This window comes from Talpa europaea (assembly GCF_964194135.1).
Source record: "Talpa europaea genome assembly, chromosome: 4".
Lineage (NCBI taxonomy): Eukaryota > Metazoa > Chordata > Mammalia > Eulipotyphla > Talpidae > Talpa > Talpa europaea.
The window spans coordinates 109,120,539-109,141,061 of NC_140070.1; the positions used below are offsets into that span (position 1 = coordinate 109,120,539).

The window sequence follows — 20,523 nt, forward strand, 5'->3', positions numbered from 1 at the left end:
AATTGGTACATAGATGAAGCTACAAAACATAGGGTGATATACACCATATGAAATAAACCTTTGGAAGAGGTGAGTAGGGGTTTTTTAAAAGGAAAGTGGTATGAACTGGATTGTTAAAAAAAAAAAAATTGCATGTGCCATAGCAGGAAAGTATATCTACACATGGTATCTTGTGAACAAAAGTATGGAAGCTAGAAAGGATTGTGGCCTAGCTCTCCTGCACATACCAGAAAGAGCAATCAGAGAGCAGTTTAGAAAGGCTAGACCCAGTTTGTGGAAAGTCTGGAATGTCCATTGAAGACTCTTGCACTTTATTCTTCAGGCAACAAAGAAGAATGAGGCACTGTCAAGAGTACTGACTATTGATCCATAAATGAACAGCTCACTAGTTAAACAGAAACAAAGCATCAGGGCCTCCCTGGTGACCATTTCCATGGACTGGTCACTTAGGATGACCCAGTTCCCTGGGGTTACTCGAATAACAATTGGTTAGCACTTTTCTACACCCAGCCTTTCAAGGAAAGATTTTGTGCTATCACCTTTGTTGTATAAGCATTAGAGCATATTTTAAAACATATGAAGATATATCAAAACATCTGAAGATGTATTCAGTATTTGCCCAACACAGAGTATCAATTCTGCAGTGTGTGCCAAATAATATGAAACATTCCTTCCATATCTAAAAATAATGTTTGGTGTTTCTTCAGATATATTCTCATTTCTGCTGATATCTGCCTTGGGCCTCACAATTTTCATTCTGTTTTCTGATTTTCAAGATATTTACCATGGAATGGAGGTAAGTACCATTCATGTGTGTGTCTGGCATGACACACTTATGTGACGTTGCTGTACCTGCATTATAATTTGAAAGTCAGCTATTACCATCTTCTCTCTGACCACTGAATATGTGAGGCCATTCCCATTTATTCGAAAGGCAAATAGCATTTCTGGACCTCCCATATGCAGACCTCTTATTGTTTTCACATTATTAGTATTATCAGTTGGGCACATTTACCTGGCTCATACCTGAACTACTATGTTAGGTACTTTATTCTTCCATTGTATACTATCACTTGAGGTGACTTCTTTATGGAGGTTACTAGAATATGATTATCTTCCTTACTAATACAGTAAGATTCATTTTGAATTGATTCTATATTACTACAATAATTAATACTTCGAGTTTGATTTTTTTTAAACATTCAGTAGAAATCCTTTAGAATGGAGCTGTGAGGAGTAAGAAAAAGTCATCAGAAAGGTTAGTCATACTCTGTCTGAGACTGATGTAAGGAGTTGTGTTTCAGTGGACAGCATTTGATTCTAGGTGCTCTGGAGTAAAAGTAAATTCATTAAGAGATTATTGAACCCATTCTTTTTTTTTTCCCCAAAGATTTATTCATTTATACAAGTACTGGGTACAGTCAGAAGCGCGGGAGGGTGAGAGAATTCACCAGAGCCAGAGTGGAGAGTAGAACAGGCAGAGTGATGAAGTACACTGCTGAAGGGAGCAGTGGGCGGCAGGAGAGGTCTGCATGCCATGTGGAACCCTCGCCCAGCGGCCGGGGATCGAACTGGCGCTGCAGAGCCTGCGGGCAGCTTTGCAACCCAGCGCTCAACTGCTGCACCACCAGGGAGGTCCTAAACCCATTCTTGGACCTAACATTCTGGGAGAAATAAAAGGGAAGGATTGACTTCTGACCTCCAAGCTATAGTTCTGTAGTGAAGCCATACCACACCCAAGTGAAATGATGGCGTGGCCCCTGGAATCTTGCTGTGCTGGACAAGAGTATAAAGAGGAGCTGGAAGGACATAAGAAGGAGGAGCTGGCACTGTGACCTGTGGCTAACATGGGGGGGTCATGCTGGTAGATTGGGATCTAGAAGGATAGCCTAAATTTTGCTAGCTAAGAAGTTGGGATTTTTCCAACCAGTAAAACAGTCCAAACACAAGCAGAAAGGATGAACAGGTTATTTTGTCTTGGAAATGCAAATGATTGTAGAGAGGCAGAGATAAAATTCAAAAGCAAGGCTTGTTTCACAGAACACCTGGGAGTTTGGCTAAGAATGAGGCAGCATACTGTGGAGCGTGAGGAAGGCTTGGATGGACGAAGACAGTCATGAAGTCTGGACTTGATGCTGAGAGCAACAGGGAGTCCTTGAAGATATCTCAGCAGGTTCTTTAGCAAGACAATTTAAACAGATTAATTAGATGATGGCTGAAGGCTACATGTGTGAACAGAGATATTATGGAGGGAGATGCAGTTAGTGAAACCTAGTCCATTCAGCATTTATGAAACATTATGGAAGTTGCAGAGCATGCTTGGGATTGAGGTCTCAAAGATAAGTAAGATGAGGTGACCATTCTCAAGTAGTTCAGACCTAGGAGGAAAGACCATCACGTCAGCAAATAATTACAATCAGTATGACAGATGTCTCCCAGGCTAATGGATGAAGAAGTTACCTCCCAGGTCAGGGTTGTGACAGCTGGGAGAAATGGCCAGGTTCTCCATTGTGATCTGTCCACTGCCATATCTTAGACTCCAGATACCCCTCACACCCAGGGTGCTGTATATCACAGCCCTGAGAAAGGCTGTCTTCACTCTGGTGGGGGCTGGGGGTGATGACAAAGGATTGCATTGAAATAACCTTAATCAGAATAGGGAAGAGAGAGTATAGGGCAGTCGGTTCTTGTCTGATTTCTGGTTCTGCCATTAAGTTACTGGCTCTGAGTACTTGGGTCAGGTACTGACTTCCTCATCTGTAAAGTGGAGAAAAGAATGCCACCCCCCAGGGCCAGAGAGCTGTCACAAATATGCAAATGGAATAATTAATTTACCCTTTTTCATAGTGGAAGGAATATAAAGTATAATGGTGACATTTCTCTTTTAATAGTTCATCCCAACCATAACATCATGGAGAGTTTCCATTTTGATGGCAGCCCTCACCCAATTCTGTGTGGCCTTCTTTGTGGAGGTAATGTCACTTCTAGATGGCTTATTACTTTTCTGGGGAGATAAACAAATGAAAGGTCTCATTTTCAAAAGATGTTCAATTTATAGAGCAACCATTTCCTCTTCAAAAATGATAGCTATGGAGGGTTTGTAAAATATATACATCTTCTCCTTGGGGGAAATTCCTTGGAGAATAATTTTAAATTCTTTGAAGATTGCATAGGAATGCTGAAAGTAGCTGTAGCTTAGAAGTAAAACATTAAGTGAACTTTAATTTTGCCTTCCATGAGGCATTGTATTGTACTATCCTCATATTCTCAATAATCTAGTAGAGACTAGACTAGTCCTGGTGACCTTCCAGCTCTAATATTCAATGCAACCTTTCAGAGTAAAGAACTGTCTTCAGGGGAGCCTCCTTAATGAAGAGAGAAAGGACACCATTGCTCATTCTAGTCAATTCTTACCCTTGAAGGTCTTCCCTACAGCATTTCTCTTCTACTCAGTGTCACTAACTGAGTTACCTACACAGTGAAAGGTTCAGGCACTGTTTTTTTAAGACTGTTAAGAAAGGATTCTTGAATTATAAGTTCTTTGGGAAAAGGGATTAACCAAAACACACACATCTCATTGTATTCAATGGCCATAAAATTTCTCATACACTTCAACTACAGAACTCCATTTTTGAGACTATATTTAAAATATAACCCAAAAAAAGGGGCCTCCCTAGAGGCGCAGGGAGTTAAGACGCAGCGTATGAAGCTATCTGAAGCCACTGCAGCATGAGTTCGATTCCCGGCCAGGGAGCAACCCACATGGTGCAGCAGACCTATCCTGACTCACCTGCTGCTCCCCTCAGCAGTGTATTTCACTCAATCTGTCTGTTCTGTTCCCCACTCTGTCTCTGGTGAATCCTCTCACCACCCCCCACCTCCGGCCTGTACTCCAGTTCTGTATGCATGAATAAATAAATCTTTAACAATAAAATAAAATAAAATATAACCCAAAAAGAGAGTAAAACCTACATGTATGAATGTGTTCAGTATAATACTATGTACATGGTAAAACACTAGACTCTAGTGTTCAAAGATGGAAAGACTGTCTTTGAAGATATATTGCTTATTTCAAATACTATAATTTTTTTTTGTTTTTTTAAAAGATTTATTTATTATTTTATGCAACCAAGAACTGGGGTACAGGCCAGAGGTGTGGGGGATGAGAGGATTCACCAGAGACAATGAGGAACAGAATGGGCATTTTGATTGAAATACACTGCTGAGGGGAGCAGTGGGCAAGTCAGGAGAGGTCTGCTGCACCATGTGGGTAGCTCCCTGGTGGGGGATAACACTCGTGCTGCAGTGACTGTGGATAGCTTCATAGGTTGTGTCTTAAGCCCTTTGTGCCACCAGCGAGGCCCTCAAATGCTACATATTTGAAGAAATATTGTATAATCATTTAAAAATTATTTAGAAGACTATTAACTACAAACTGTATACAACAGAAAACCTGATATAGAAAAAATGTGCAATGCAAAATTTGAACAATCAATCTTTTTACCATAAATGTGTGAAAATTGTGTGCGCACATGAACATAGAAAAAACAGAACGCTCCAATGGAAAACAAAACCCATTTGATTTCTAGAGTTTGTCCAGTCATTCAACACACTGTTATTTGGCTCCTTCTATGTGGCATGTGGCAGGGAACAGCGATTATTTTTCTTTACTTGACTTGGAGTACATTATTAATTTCATTTCAGTCTGGCAGTAACGTAATTCTAAGTGAAATAACCAGGCAGGATTTAACTAAGAGATCTGTGCAAATGAAAGGCTGTAAGCCTTCAGCAGATTTCTAAGAATACAAGCTCTCTCTTCCTTCTCAAGGAAAGGAAACTGGGGAGGTGCTAGACTTCATGGGGACTGCAGGGAGAAGCTGCCACAGGGCAATAAGCACATCTCAGAGGGAGACTAGAGGTGGGGGCAGGGTGTAGGCATGAGCCACCCGGCTACAGTGGATGCTTTGATTGTTTTTTCCATCTGACTTTCCAGGATGCCATCCTTCAAAATCGAGAGCTCTGGTTATTGATCAAGAAAGAATTTGGATTCTATTCGAAAAGTCAATATAAGACCTGGCAAAAGAAGTTGGCAGAAGAATCAACCTGGCCACCTATAAACAGGACAGATTATTCAGGTGATGGCAAAGATGGAATCTACATCAATCTAGGCTATGAAAGCTCTGAACAGATCCCAAAAGAAAAACTCCAGTGGGAAGGCCAAACCATAGAACAGCACTTTTGGACCAAACTGTAAACAGAATTATTGTAACACATGTCTAGCATATCTGCTTTTTTTTTTTTTCCCCAGAAACTAAAACACTATGGGGAGGTGAGGCCCAGCTACTTCTATCTTTTCTCTCTCCTTCTGAGGACTCAAAACACACTGCTCATTTCTCAGTGTATTGAGTCTTGCAACAAGGGACTTTAAATATGCTTTTCCTGACTATATCCTCCACCCCTGAGGAAAAAAATGCACTTCCTGGATTATTTTTTTTCTAATAAACTTTATATACATTGCATAATAGTATCCTTGTTAAAATGCTCAACTTTTCATGGTAGCTAAATTAATAACATGAATGACAATAAAAGAATGATTTTATGATCTTTGAAAGTTCCACAAATTTACTGCTATTTTCATTTACAGAAATAAAAAGAATTGAAAAGCCATCTCTCAATAAGTTGTCATGAATTTACTTAATCTTATGTTTATTGGTGAAGAACACTTATGTACATGTCTTTTTCCAGGGTCACATATTCCTTTCTTCACTTCATTTGTGTGGTTTTAATAGCAAAACAAAACTTGACTTTTACTTCAGAAAATTTAACTCTATAATAAGCACAGAAGCAGAGAATGATGGAGGTTTTTGTTAACTGCATATAATCTTGACTTGGATGGCACAGCTAACTCAAAGGTTCGGCGCGGTAAAGAAAAGGAGAGCCAGGCTAAATTTCTCAAAGGAAGGGAGAATTTATTGCGCCCCGCGTGGACCTCAGGGACCCAAGATGGGGGTCAGTGAAGCCACGCACATTGTCAGGGGGAGGCAGGCTTTTATAGAATGAGGAGAGGTCAGGTGGGAAACTGGGTTCCTAGGCGGGGAAAATGTTTGCAGGTGGAGCTTCTTTGTCTGAGAAAAGATTTGTAGAGGGAGCGGGGAGGCTCATTGGCTGAACTCTCTAGGCAGGCATCAGCATTCCTGTCCCCAGGGGGGATTCCTGGTGGGCTTTTGCATTCCAGCCTCCTGCATGAACCTTTCATACCAGCCTTTTGTTGATAGGAAAAGGGGCGATGGTTCTTTCTTTGGCTACTTCCTGCTGAAAGGGGGCGTAGACCAAGGGAGTGACTCAGGCCTGGTTATGAGGATCTTCTGCAAGGATGTGAGAATGCGAGTGGAGAAGGAGTTGATTAAAAGTGGTAGGAGACATTTCCCGAATGCGAGCCTGTATGAATTTTAGGAGGCAAGGAGTGAAAAGAAAAAATAAGGTTATCATTAGTATTGGCCCCAAGAGTGGGAGGAGCCATGACACTATAGGATTTTGAAACCATGTCAGCGGAGAATTGGAGTCCCCAGTTTCCCATTCTATGTCTTTGCGTAGTTTCATTAAGGCTTCTACATTTTGTTCTACAATCGCCGATTCATTGATAGGGTAACACCAATCTTCCCTGCGAAACAGGCAGGTACTCCCTTTATTAGCTGTTAACAAGTCCAGAGCCCGCCGGTTTTGGAGAGTGACCTGTGCCAGGGAGGTGAGCTGTCTTTGTAATGATGCTAAAGACACATAGGTTTTTTCTAAGGAGGTATCTATTCGTTCATAAAATTCCTGGGCAGAAATCAGGCTGTGTCCCAGGGCCCCACCTGCCATACTTGCAGCTGCTATCGATGATGTGAGGCTGATTCCAACCATGATTGGAAGAAAGGCCACCCGCTTTGTCCGATGTGGTGAGAATCGGACAAACCTAGCTCGGGTTTTCCAGGGTCACATATTCCTAGCTCAGACCGTCCGTACAGAGTTAACTGTGGGACCACGAGGACTTGGACATGGGCCTGGAGTAGCAGAATTAATACACCGAGAGAGAGAGAGCCATTGCACCAGAAAAAGTTTCCCTTTGCTGTTGTTTGGAGCACAGAAGTAACCGAAAAGTTAGAAATACAGGAATGAAAGCTGACAAGGGCATCAGTTTGATAGCAGGGGTAGCTGTGATTGGAGTCCCATAGGGGGTCTGAGAGTTGGGGAGTCTGGCAAGCAGCGTCCATTATTTCGGTGGTAGTGGTATTGAGATTGATTGGAACTGCCTCCAGTAGAGGTCTCTGCAGGGAAGCGCAGAGGAAACAAGAGGAGGTATTAGTCCTGAGAGAGTCATTTAGGAAGGCTATAGCATTTTGGATTATATGAATCCAGATTGAGGGTGTCTCAGTATTTTCTAATGATGTTAGCTGGCTTTGCAAGACTTGTTCTGAGTGAAGGATATCTTGGGAGACCTGGACGGAAGCATTTTGTGTTGGGACATAGGCTCTGTCTATGTTGAGGGTCGCACACGGGTAGGAGCTGTATCCTGTAGCATATAGTTTAGCTACCACTCCGGCTACCCATCTGGTGTCCCAGGGGTCTCATATTTTAAGATTAAACTGGTTTCCTTCCAGGAGGAAAGAGGAGCTCCGTGGCTGGTAAGGTGAATGTATCTTGCAGCTCCAATATGGGCAGCCTCCATATTCCTTCCCATAAATGGACCCCTTTTTGCAGTAGTCCCATGTTTGATCATAGGAAAAGCAGAGGAAAGGTTGGTACATGATGCTTACCGAGCCAAGTTTAAGAGTTATTGAGATTTCTGCAGAACAGCCAGCTAGGGGGCAGTCTGCTGTGCCCACCAAATAGATGGTCTCGGTAGACCCTGAGACATAGGTTTCCCTAACTTTGAATTTCCATACATAAGACACTGAGCTAGGGGATATTTTGACAAGAAATGCGCATCCTGGTAGGGCCCAGGTTATGACATACACACTGTTTTTCTTCAGGGGCACGTTTGACCCGTGATAGATGGTGCCAGGAGGGGTCTCCCAGGGAATCCCTCAAACTTACTCTGGGAAGACCCATCCAAGTACATTCCTTGCACCGCCTTCAGGACCGCCTGTCTCACCGCTCGCTCTCCACTCTTACTCCTTTCCGTTTACAAAATTTCCATATTTTTTATTGAAAACCCTCTGATGCCTACTGAACTCTGCAGAGGGCAGCTCTTGCGAAGATGCAAGACGTCAGTGGAGGGCTGCCTATCTATGTCACTGTTACCATCAATCAGGTAATTGACACAGGAAAACTGCCCAGAAGAACCACCTCCCAAAAGGCAAAACTCATAGCACTTAACCAGGGGCCTTACCCTCAGCAAACATAATAATGTCAACATCTAAATGGATTCAAAATACGCCTTCCTTATTGCTCACAGTCATGCTGCGATTTGGCAGGAAAGGGGGTTCCTCTCCACTAAGGGGTCCCCCATCAATAACGCTAAACTTATCCTTCAGCTTTTAATAGCCTTGCAGCTTCCAACTGAAGTCACCATTATCCACTGTAAAGGACACCAACTGACAATTCTTATGTTACCACAGGTAATAACAAGGTGGATGCAAGGGCTTTCGCCCTCACAACTGACTCTGCTGCAGACCCTGGTCCTATTCTCTCTCTATCAGTCCCCTCCATCACTCCGACTTATAAGCCTAATGAATGCCAATTCCTGAGTCCGCTCTGCTTCCACACCTCCTTGAGTGCAAAAGTCTGACTAATATGTTCCCCTTGTCAAACCTGTGCTCGCATGTCACCTCAAGGGCGAGTTCACCCACCTTCTTCTTTTGCAGCTCACCAACTGCGTGGACACTTACCGGGACAGGATTGACCTCTCCCTACTCAGACAACTGCTCTGGGAACACGCAGACCAGTACTCACCCAGTCCTGCCTCAGATCTCGACCTCCTCAACCGATGTTCCCCACCACTGCACCCGGGAAACCAAGTCCTGCTCAGATGGCTTTAACCAAAACCACTGCAGCCTCTGTGGACCGGTCCGCACATGGTCAGTCTCACCACGGCTACAGCGGTAAAACTTCTGGGACACCCCTCCTGGCACCATCTGTCATGGGTCAAACATGCCCCCGAAGACAAACAGTATACTCGCATTCGGGAAATGTCTCCTACCACCTTTAACCAACTCCTTCTCCACCCACATTCTCGCATTCCTGCAGAAGACCTTCATAACCAGGCCTGAATCTTCACCCCCTTCCAGCAGGAAGTAGCCAAAGAAAGAATCATCACCCCTTTTCCTATCAACAAAAGGCTGGTATGAAAGGTCCATGCAGGGGCCAGAATGCAAAAACCCACCAGGTAACCCACCTGGGAACAGGAATGCGGAAGCCTGCCTAGAGAATTCAGACAATGAACCTTCCCCCTCCCTACAAATATTTTCTCAGACAAAGAAACTCCCCCCACTACCCGCCCTACAAACTTTTTCCCACCGTAGGAACCCAGCTTCCCACCTGACCTCTCTTCACCCTATAAAAGCCTGCCTCCCCCTGGCAATGTGCGTGGCTTCACTGACCCCCATCTTGGGTCTGTGAGGTTCCCCCGGGGTGCAATAAATTTTCCCTTCCTTTTAGAAATTTAGCCTGGCTCTCCTTTTTTTTTTTACCGCGCCGAACTTTTCACTAACCTGCTAGTCAAACCTTCCAAAGAATATTGCTTTAAGCCAGTGAGTTCTATGATCCAGAATAGATCACAAAGGTAATGAGATAAACTTTTAAAAAGTGCTTTGCAAAAAAAAAAAAAAAACAAAAAAAAACAAAAAAAAACCCAAAAAATAAACAAACCCAGGGCATCCTTTATCTAGTCTTTGACACCGATGGATGTAAAGTTATTTTCCCAACTCTAAAAGCTGGTCCAAATTCATGAGCTTGTAGCACGTGCCCTTCTGTGGTCACTGTTAAACCTGCCGTTAGAGTTTTATGTATTCTGACCCTAGTGTAAAACTCTAAATCCACTTAATAGGGGCAAGACTTACGTTGAGTTTTCTGTTTAGTTACTTTGTCTAGCATATTTCTAGTTCCCTCCTTGTACCCCACCCAACATTTGCTTGAACTTTTCTTTATTTAATGCCAAGCTCTTGATGTTGGCAAAAGAAGGTCAGCAAAGTGGTTTATAGGATAATGTCGTAATGTTTGATATGATGCAATGACAGTCAGAGTACTGCATGCACTTTTTCCCACCTGCTACCAACAAGAATTGTACTGGAAGGGTATTAAAAAGTAGTTTGTTTCATTCAACTCAATCAATAAAGTGCAAGAATAAAATTATGACACTCCTTGACTTAGAGTAAAAGTCTTAGAAAGCGACACAGGATATTGTTTTCTAAATATGGCACCATAAGCCTACATTTAACGATCTGTTGCTAAGGTTAAAAGGGTCAAACTCTTGAAATACTTCAAAATGCAAAGGGAACAATGTAGCTCTGTAGAAGTAACAACCCACTTCACTAGTCACATAATTCTGACAGATGAGTCTCTTCCAGGGAAATTATTGAATCTGAAACACTTGAACAAAGAGCCCCTCCTCCCCTCCACTCCTCCACCCTTCTTGTGCCCAGGAGCAAGGAGATGGAAGTGTACCCTCAAACAGCTGGTTAATGACCGTTCCTCAAACTGCCTAAGATTATGGCATTTCCCAGTTTCTTTTCTGACCAGAAATGGAATATGAATTTACATGTCAACCTTCACAATTTGGGGCTCTTAACATTTCTTCCAAACCACATATAAATGGATCTTCATCCTCTGGCAAATACAAAATAGCCATTCTCAGGGAAAAGGTAAACCATATTTATAGCAGAAGATAAACTATGATGTGATTTTGTTAAGATCCTCTGCTGGCTCATTCAAAAGGCTAGCGTTTCTTATTCAAGCTGCTGCAGCAGGGCTATGTTAGTAGGGAGAAAAATTTCCTCGGCTCCATGATGAGATAATATCAGTAAGCGATTTATTAAAGACCTTGCCATCTATCATTGGAATTCAAAACAATAATGATCCATTGAAAAAGTATTCATCCCAGGTTTTCCCCCTCCTCACACATTCCCTCGTTTCCAATATCTCTTCAGTAAATTGTTAATAGTATTTTGTTCTCTGTGTTTTTGGAAACAAGCCCAGGAAGGAGAGGGCACTGAAAGCAGCTGTCACAAACCCAACGGTACTTATTGCTCGGTTGGCCTATAAGGAAACAAGAAACAAAAACCACATTTTATTCCAAAGGCACCTCTGTATTCTGAACTCAAGCTTTAATTTATTTTCTAAACTAAAGAACCAATTTAATGTATGCTGGATAAACTCAGTGCAAAATTAAAATTCTGCATAAAGATGAATAAATTTATCATTTTAATAATTAATACAGATATGGGGATAACCACATATAACTATATTTCCTCATATTTTTATAGTCTCCAAGAGTTTAAAACTCATTAGGCAAACAAGTCCTATTAATCACTATATATAGCATACCTGGGAGGTTGCATTACTCCTATTTTGCAAAAATGTGGGAAGTTATGAGTGATATGCCTCAGGTAGTACCTCTGGGGTGTTTATAAATAGGTTAGATCTTGAGCCATGTGTTCTTCCCCTACTCAACTCCTGACCTTAAACACACGCATTGGTTTAATGTATATGAAGGTGAATACCGTGTGTGTTTGTGTGTATCCTCTAATCAGGAATGTCAGCAAGATCTGAACTGAATTTCGTAGATACCATTTCTATTCTGATAAACAAACTTCAAGAGAAGTCAATACTAATGTTAACTATCATGTCAAAAAATTAATTTCTCGTGTAGACATAGGAAAATAAACCACTCTCAAGCTCAATTGTCCATGTAGATGTTCAGACATTTGGCACTTTAAGGGGATTAATCATTCTCATGATGAGAGAATTAATGAATATTCATGATTTCAGTGGCACTCAAATAATATTGCCTTCTATCCACACAGGTTTGAGTGCAATTTTATAATCCAAAGGTCATATTCAGACACTTTAGAGTCATCAGGTATTCTGAAAACAACAGTTGTTCTCTGGGATTTAAGAGTCAGCCTTTCAAATAAAGCAAAGCATTATCCCCAAATGACTCTGGGGACCAGCCCAAGTGCTGGAAAGCTTGACCCAACTCACATTTGAACATGTCATCTACTTAACCTACAAATTCCATTGCTCAGCTTGCCACTCCTTTTTTCCTGACATACAATGTTGCTGCCTTAACTGCAATTTCTTTTTTGGGCATAGGCAGCAAGGGCTGTGGCGTCCAAGGAGTCTCAGTGACAGGCACATTGGTTCCATGATGCTGTCACATGGTCTGTAGGGACAAGGCTGGTAATGAATCCCCTCTCTGCCACCACTGCCAGGCTGCAGGGTGAACTGCATGGCAGACAACGTAGCCTAACATATTGATTTTAGTTTATAATTCTAATTTTATTTGTTTGGTTATTTATTTTGCTTATATTTTTTAATTAGTATTTACCTAATATATTAATGTTTATTTCCCAGAATAGAGTCAGAATTTACTGCAGCATAGCACTACCCAAGTAGCATAGAGGAAACAAAATAAGGCAGAGAAACAAGATATAGGACAAAAATTACAATGAGAGGTAGAATCAATAATCAGATAGCAGCCAAGATTATAAATCATGTCCGCCCCTCGTAAAATTCCAAGAGATTCTGAGACCCCAAGATGGTCTGTAGCAGAGAAATGGAACGGGTGGTGAAAACATATGAAGGTATAACTGGGGTATTTAAAAGCAGGGTACAGCCTTAAGAAAATGGCAGGATTCTGTGACTAGGGTGGCCCCTGTAAGATGCAGACCTAACCCATGGGTATTTCTCAGTCACTAGAAACACAAAATGTTAGAAAAAATTCCATACATCTAAGAGGCCTGGGGAAGGGATAAGTGACTTTATCCTAAACCAAAATGCCCTGAGTTCACACAGCTTTGATACCATAATGAAGCTACTTTCAACAGTGCATGCAGTTCCCCAAATCCCAACTGCTTATTTATTTCAAGTCACATTCTAGATGTCAAAAGCCCATGTAATTTGGACAATCCTTTGGTGTTATGTGTTATAGGGTCTGACCAGCAAGATTATAACATCCCAGGATGTCCCTGATAAGCCAGCATGAGCAAGAGATTTTATTTCATGGCTTACTTAGGATTATAAGATCACCAGATCCAACTCTGCATGCTTCATCTTTTAAAAGGCTTTCTGTCCGTGGACAGTATAGAGACTTCAATCTGAGGATCTACACAAGCCTGGAGAAACATTAGCTGGTTCTGAGTGCTCTTTTCAACACAGTGTAGCATGATCACAGATGACTGTACTGTATATCAAGATGCCTCTTCCCCCAAGACTGAAGGGCAGCAGTACCTTGCCCGAAGCACAGTCTGGTGTACTGTGTCTGTGAACTGTGTGAGCGTAATGCATTCTATTCTTCTGTCACAATAACACACTTGTCCAGATCTATTCAAGGGTGCTACTACTTACACAAAGATGGGCACATTTTAATAACTTATTTAGACTATAATAGTGAGAAATTATGATTTTAGAAATTATTTTAAAATAAACACAATTTACAGAGTATGAGAAAATATTTCCAAACGACAAATCTAGTATCCAAAATATGGACTGTTATCCAAAATATGCAAAAATTCCTTAAAACCCAATTAGAAGAGGAGCAAGTAATCAAATTAAAAAAAATGGGTAAAACATCTCAAGAGACACAACACCAAATATGATATGCAGGTGGCAAATAAACATATAGAAAGATATTCTAATGCAATTTAGAGATTGGCACACTAAAACAAGGAGATAGCACTAGGTACCTATCAGAATAACTAATATCCAATCTATAGGCAGCAACCACCAAAGGCTGAAAGGGAATTGAAACGACAGGAACTCTCATTGTGGTGAGGGTGTAAATGGCACGACCACACAAAATGAAACATGCTCTGCACTCCAGCAATCCTACTCCTCAGTATTTACCCACACAAAACCTCACACAAATGGGAATAGCAGCTCTCTTCAAATTACCAAAACGTGGGTGCAATCATGGTGTCCTTTAGTAGATGAATGTTACATCCGTACAATGGAATGTTACTCAGTGATTTAAAAAAAGTTTGAAATGTATAAAAAGAACATGGAGAAATTTTAAATGCATATTGCACTCTGGAAAAATGAAAAACTAAGGAGGCAATAGGACAGTGATTTCCAGGCACCTAGGGAGAGGGAGAGATGAATACACAGACCTCTTTTGTATGATTCAATAATGATGGATACTCTTTTGTATGATTCAATAATGATGGATACTATTCCGACACATTTGTTGAAACCTATAGGATATGCAACCCAAGTAGTAAATAAACTATTTTAGGGGAAAAATGTATTTCTACCCATTTTGGGTCTTTGTGGAGGTTCTGCAATACAAGATCAACAGGACAGAAATTTTTATTATCATGGGCATCCAATGCATACATGGGGGAAACCCAAGAAAACCAAATTCAATGAAATGGCTTAGAATTCAGACTTTTAAAACAACTCCAACAAGTAACAATAAATTTGTAGAGAAATGACAGGACTAAGGAAAGCAAATTTTAGGTTTCTGAAAGTGCCAGACTATGGAAGGTAAATATATGAGAAGCTAATAAGAGAAGTTAGTTAGTAAAGCTTATTATATAGATTCTTCTAGTGCCCCCTCCAGGCTAATAGGGATTTGACATTAGCAACTAGTCCTCCATGATTATTGATGATTAAGTTTGATCCTTCTTGGTAGAGAAGGGAGGAGGGACACTTTGATTCTGGATATGAAAGATGAAAAAATGAAGACTTTCAAGTAAGAATCAAAGCAAGAAGATAATTCTAGTTCCTTTCTACATAGCCACATTAAAAAAGATTGCTGATTGAGTGTAGTGAAAAACTTTATCATTAACCAGGGAATATGGAATCTATTTCCAGTCATACCATGAGTTTTCACAACAGAGGTAAGCTGAAATTTGTGTTTATAGCTCAGTGCTGTGGCTCAGAAGCAATTTATTGTTACACAGAATAGAACATTCATTTGTCAAAGTGTTTTCTCATGAAAGTGAATTCCCAATGAAATTATTTCCTAATAAAAACAAATGTATCTTTTCATTATGTTCCATCTCCTGTTTTTCAAACTTTCATGGGAAACTGTAGACTTGTTCCTTAGAATAAATGTTTATATAACAAATTCACCATTTCACCATACTCTTACATCACCTTAAGAACTCTTTAGGTTGGAACATCCATGACAGAATGGGATTGGTGAGACCATAGATAGGGAAAGGTCAATTGAACGAAGCACACTTCCATTAGGAATCAGCCATACTACAAAATTGTGGCAGTCAAAATCCAAAGTACTTTAAAAATAAAGTCAATTAATCCATTAAAAATCATCCAAATGCTCAAAGAAACTTCTTATCCATTAAAAATCATCCAAATGCTCAAAGCATCTATTTAAAAGCATGAAATTTCTTTGAAATTAGCTATTAAGAAAATAGAAGACAAACCCATCAAAATATATCATTGGTTGGCCTCTATCAACTAATGGAAAAGAATCTCAGAATTATCATCTATGTTTTTGTCAAATAAACTTCCAATCAAAAAACTCAACATTCTTTTAAACACTATATTCATTTTACTATAGGCTACTGATTTGAGGTTGCTATCTGGTGGGGTCAGGGGAAAAAATTCTAAGGGCAGAAGGCAATAGACTGACAGTAAGTGATGGTCTTGATTCTACTTAAAGTCCTTTCTTGTTCTAAATACTAGCCTCAGTTTGGTCACTAACTTACTGCATGACCTTAGACAACTTGATGTCCTCGTTTATCCTTCAGTGTTCTCATATTTTCTTGTTCTTTTCATTTTGTTGAAGACTTGGAAGGCTTAATTTAGTACTTATTATTTTCCCAGTGTAAGAAACTTCTTGTATATGTTCAAAAGAAAGCTCACCTGCTCTGAGATGCCTTCTCCGTAGCGAAGGAAAGTCACAAAGTGCTCACAGTTGTTGACAAGCAGGTCATATGCCACCTCCTGCCCTATAACAAACTCTGATCGTTGCATGACTTCTTCCACAGGGAGAGGGGGGTATGATTCATCATATTTATTGTTTATTCTGTATTTGTCCTTTCCTACAATGTCCTTTAAGAGCTGCATCTTCACCAGGGCCTTTCTGCTGAATACAGACTTGGCACTTGTAAATGCTGCAGGAATGCCACCTTCTATAAAGAGAATTCTGGTTAACAAGGAACAGTGACCCAGTAATGAACACTAATTCCCATCTAAAGAAATGCTGGGATAAATAAACTTAGTTCTATTCCTATTTTAAAATCAAACCAAAAACCACTTATTCTTACTGTGTTAAAAACTCATTCTGTAATTTATCAATAGCACTTACTCAATACTACATAAAGAGGTTATAAATAAGAAAGCTTTTTGAAATTTATATTTCCCCATAGAACAAACCTTATGAGTGATAAAGCTCTATTTGTTCTTGAAGAACACATTCTCTATCAATTGGTATTACTAGAGATCTTGGGGTGTGTTTCTAAGAGTACAGATAAGATCACCACTGTCCACTTTTTCTATAAAGCAAACTTTTTTTTTTTTTTAGCATCTACACTCTGCCAAAGTACAATCACTGAGCTTTAGCAGCAGTGCATAATGATTGGCAGACTCCTTCAAGCATCTAAGCTGCACTCCTTAATCACCCACTTTCAATTTTTTTCATGTGTTCTTTCCACTAAGCTTCAATTCGGTTCAATTTACAACTTGCACGGTATCCAGTCCACTCTGAAGGGTGAACTGGGGTCAGGTCACGGTCCTTTTTTGTCTTGCCAATTTCTTTGGTCAAGAAACTAAGTCCTGAATCTGAACTTAACATCATAGTCACTGTCCACTAGATGTGGCCCAGGCTGTGCCCACTAACCTATTACAAAGCTCCAAGCCCTGGCAGATCTCAGCTGCCTCTAAGGTAACCATTTGCCTATGTGGCCTGGAACCTTGTTTCCTGGTCTGCCGTTGTCAGTATCTGAGGCTGGACAGATGATTCTTCAGTGTCCAGCTCAAATAGAACACTCTGGTACCTGTCTATCTGTGCAAGACTACTTGGACTTGCCATTGTTGAAGTAAATCACAGGAGCAAAGATCTCTACATAAATGGTGTTTAGGCACTTCCCTCTTAGTAATGACCTAAACCTAACTTTCCTTCTTGTTCTTTTTTTCTTCCTATACTATAAATTTGCTTTCATTAGAACAGCATTTTCAGTTAATCTCATGCACTGTAAGTTTTTACGTATCACAAGTTCTTAGGGCATATATATCCTAGTTGGAATTACTGAATTTTTTGTGGGGGAATGGGGTAATCAGATGCAATCAGTTGCAAAATATCACACAAGTAGTTAACAACAGAAACAAGCATTGAATTTCAGTCAACAGGATCAAAGATGGTGTTTGAACCATGTCAATAATTGAACAAAAGAAATGTAAAAAGGAATCAGCACCTAAATCTCACATTATTTTTTAGAGGTGACAATTTCAGAGATAATGTAGAGAGTTACTAGACTCTGCAGAAACTAGTGGCTCTGCAATATGAATATCATTCTACTTGCTATTTTATTTCCCAATATTCTAGAACAAGAGGCAAGATAATAGTAAGACTTAGACCTGTAAATATTTGTCTTTAAATATTTGAGGTTAAAAAAAAAACACTGCAGGTTATTTATTATGTCAAGCATTTTTCCTTAAAGTACTTTGCACTCCTTTCTAAAGACTAAGAAAATATAGTATAAATGTAAATAAAAATCACCCATTTCCCTGCCACCCAGAAATGACTATTATTATTTTATTGTGCTTCTATTATGTCTTTTATTAACATGTATGCATATGCATATGCTTTCATGTCTATATATATATATTATTTCTTTTCTAACTGGGTATTATTTAACATATTGCACTTTTAATCTGGATTTTCAAATAAATATTATATCCACATCATCTTTCATGCACTTAAACTGGTCCAGAAGTCTGATTTTTTTTAAAGATTTATTTATTTATTTATACAAGCACTGGGTACAGTCAGAAGCGTGGGAGGGTGAGAGAATTCACCAGAGCCATAGCGGGGAGCAGAGCAGGCAGAAGGACAGAAGTACGCTGATGAGGGGCAGCAGGAGAGGTCTATGCGCCATGTGGGACCCTCCTCCAGTGGCCAGGGAGCAGCCGGGAATCAAACCAGCACTGCAGAGGCTGCGGGCAGCTTCGCAACCCAGCACTCCACCGCTGCGCCACCAGGAAGGCCCCAGAAGTATGATTTTTAATGGCTTTTATAGTGGCCATGGTTGTTGTCATCTGGCACTTCCTCCTTTCTTTCTTGTAAAGACTCTAAGCCAATCATAGGCTACCATTCTCCTCTACACAGTGATGGACATGGGGGTCCAATTAGAGTTGTAACTCATGGGTATGTGTACTGTCACGGCAGGGATTAGCTCTTTCTCCTGCTAGGGCACAAGACTGTAAGAATGAGAACCTTAGGATTCTTATGGTCATTAGTTCCATTTTTAAAAGAGACATAGCCTGAGAGGATGAAGAATCCATATATACTTTAATAACACAGGTGTGAGGCAGAATCTCCATAGTGTTCAAAACCCTAAATCCATGCACCCCTGAGGCATGGATTGAGTACTGGATTTGTCTTTTCGCTTAAGCTCATTTCAGTTTGATTTCTATTATATGCAACTAAAGAATTGTCAAACACAGATACTTAATATACTGTGGCTAAATTATAATTCAGTTAACTATTCCCTTATTGAACATTAAGCCATTATCTATTTTTGAAGTCATTATAAATGAGATAGAAGTGAACACTCTTATAGAGACATGGTAGTCCGCATCTCTATAAACATTTCCCAGAATGGATTTCATAGAGGTACAATTACAGAATCAGATCATATGAATGCTTTCAAGACTCTTAAAAAATATTATCCAATTGTTATTGTGAATCATTTTATCACTTATTTTTCTATCAATCATATCCTTGTGTTCATTGGATTATATCCTCACAAGTGCTGGTGGTTATCATTTGTTAAAGCTTTTCCAATGTGATAGGCATAATATCTGTTGTTTTACTGTACAATTCTTAAACGATTAAAAAGTTTAAACCTTTAAAGATGGATATTGGTTTTTGCTTTTCTCCTACAAACTGTTTATAATTCTTTACCCATTTGCCTGTTGGGATTTTGGTCATAGCTGTCCCTTGGTCTGAAAAACTCTTTCCCCAAATATCATCAGTTTGTTTCCTCACCATTTTCAATTTTCTTCAAATATTATTTTCTTATGAGATTTTCTGAAATCTCATAATTGCAGTTCCCTTCCCCGGAGCCTGCAGCACTTCCTAGCCAGTGTCTCTGATTTATTTTCTCCATATCACTTATGTCTATCCTACCATTGCTTTCTGTATTTTGTTCATCTCTCTCTCTCCAATAGAATGCAAGCTTTGCCACACAGGGCAAAGCATGTAGACACTTTAATATATCCTTTTGTGTTGTCATGGACTGAGCACTTACATAGTAAAAAGATTATGAGTTTATTCCTCCTTTCTGTTTCAAATAAGGCATCATACTAATATTTTTGAAATGTTGTATATAGATAAATTTTATTATTGTTGAAATTCTGGATTTTTGTCCATGTTTATATCTGTCCAGCACTTAGCATAGCATTTGGCACATACTAGGTAATCTATAAACAGATGTTGAATGAACTGAAATAATGTATTTTGGGGATACAGAAAGACATTGACTCCTGTTATGTTTGTGGCCAAGTATTGTTCCAAGCTGATTATTTTTTCTTTAATTGTGATATTTTAATGCAGAAATTTAAGACTTTAATGTTAATTGAAATTTCTTAATGCCACTGTGGTCTTACCACAGGTGACCCTAGACCCAGATCAGGCAGAGTTATATACCTTCTCTATTTTATTTCTGCTTTATTTTAGAATTTTGTTTATAATTCCTTTTTATAATAGGAAAATTAAAACTCTCCTAGGAGCCACTGGATACAAACCTTACCTGGAGGTGCCATGTTGATAACATAGCCATCACCCAAGTACAAAGCCCAGTGCTGATAGCCAGGACGAAACACTTCAATCAAGTCCCCTGGTTGAGGATTGCCAGGGTATTTCAAACTAAAGCAATCATTAAACGCCATCTGCAATGACAGATACAAAGAAGATATAACTGACACAAGTTGAAAGTTAATTTAAAACTTCCACCAAATCAAAGGGATGCAGAATTTATTGGGGTCACATTCCTTATTAAAGATTTGACTCACACCACTATCCTTTACTTTGGATGATCCCAACAATGACTTGTGTGTTCACAAGTGGACAAGTATAGATAGAATTTGTCCATTATTGTTTAATTTTCTATAGCAATACTTCTCATCTTGATCTAC

The 20,523-nt window shown here is 39.8% G+C and overlaps 2 protein-coding genes across 2 annotated transcripts in view; one reads left to right on the forward strand and one right to left on the reverse strand.

The window, feature by feature from the left end:
* The window catches only part of ATP13A5 (ATPase 13A5), a gene marked incomplete at both ends in the record, with an annotated part of 96,935 nt that extends 91,681 nt beyond the window's left edge, over nt 1–5,254 (forward strand). Inside the window, 3 exons of the mRNA XM_084232214.1 lie at nt 708–796; nt 2,892–2,972; nt 4,994–5,254. Coding sequence (XP_084088340.1) covers nt 708–796; nt 2,892–2,972; nt 4,994–5,254 — 431 coding nt within the window. The remainder of the gene's footprint in view (nt 1–707; nt 797–2,891; nt 2,973–4,993) is intronic.
* Nucleotides 5,255–11,102: 5,848 nt separating this feature from the next.
* Nucleotides 11,103–20,277, reverse strand: PLAAT1 (phospholipase A and acyltransferase 1; the record flags this gene model as incomplete). The annotated part of the gene is made up of 3 exons (XM_084232345.1): nt 11,103–11,235; nt 16,030–16,295; nt 20,139–20,277. The coding sequence occupies 3 exons, from the start codon at nt 20,275–20,277 to the stop codon at nt 11,134–11,136; spliced, it is 507 nt and encodes a 168-aa protein (XP_084088471.1). The 3' UTR covers nt 11,103–11,133.
* Nucleotides 20,278–20,523: the final 246 nt, after the last annotated feature.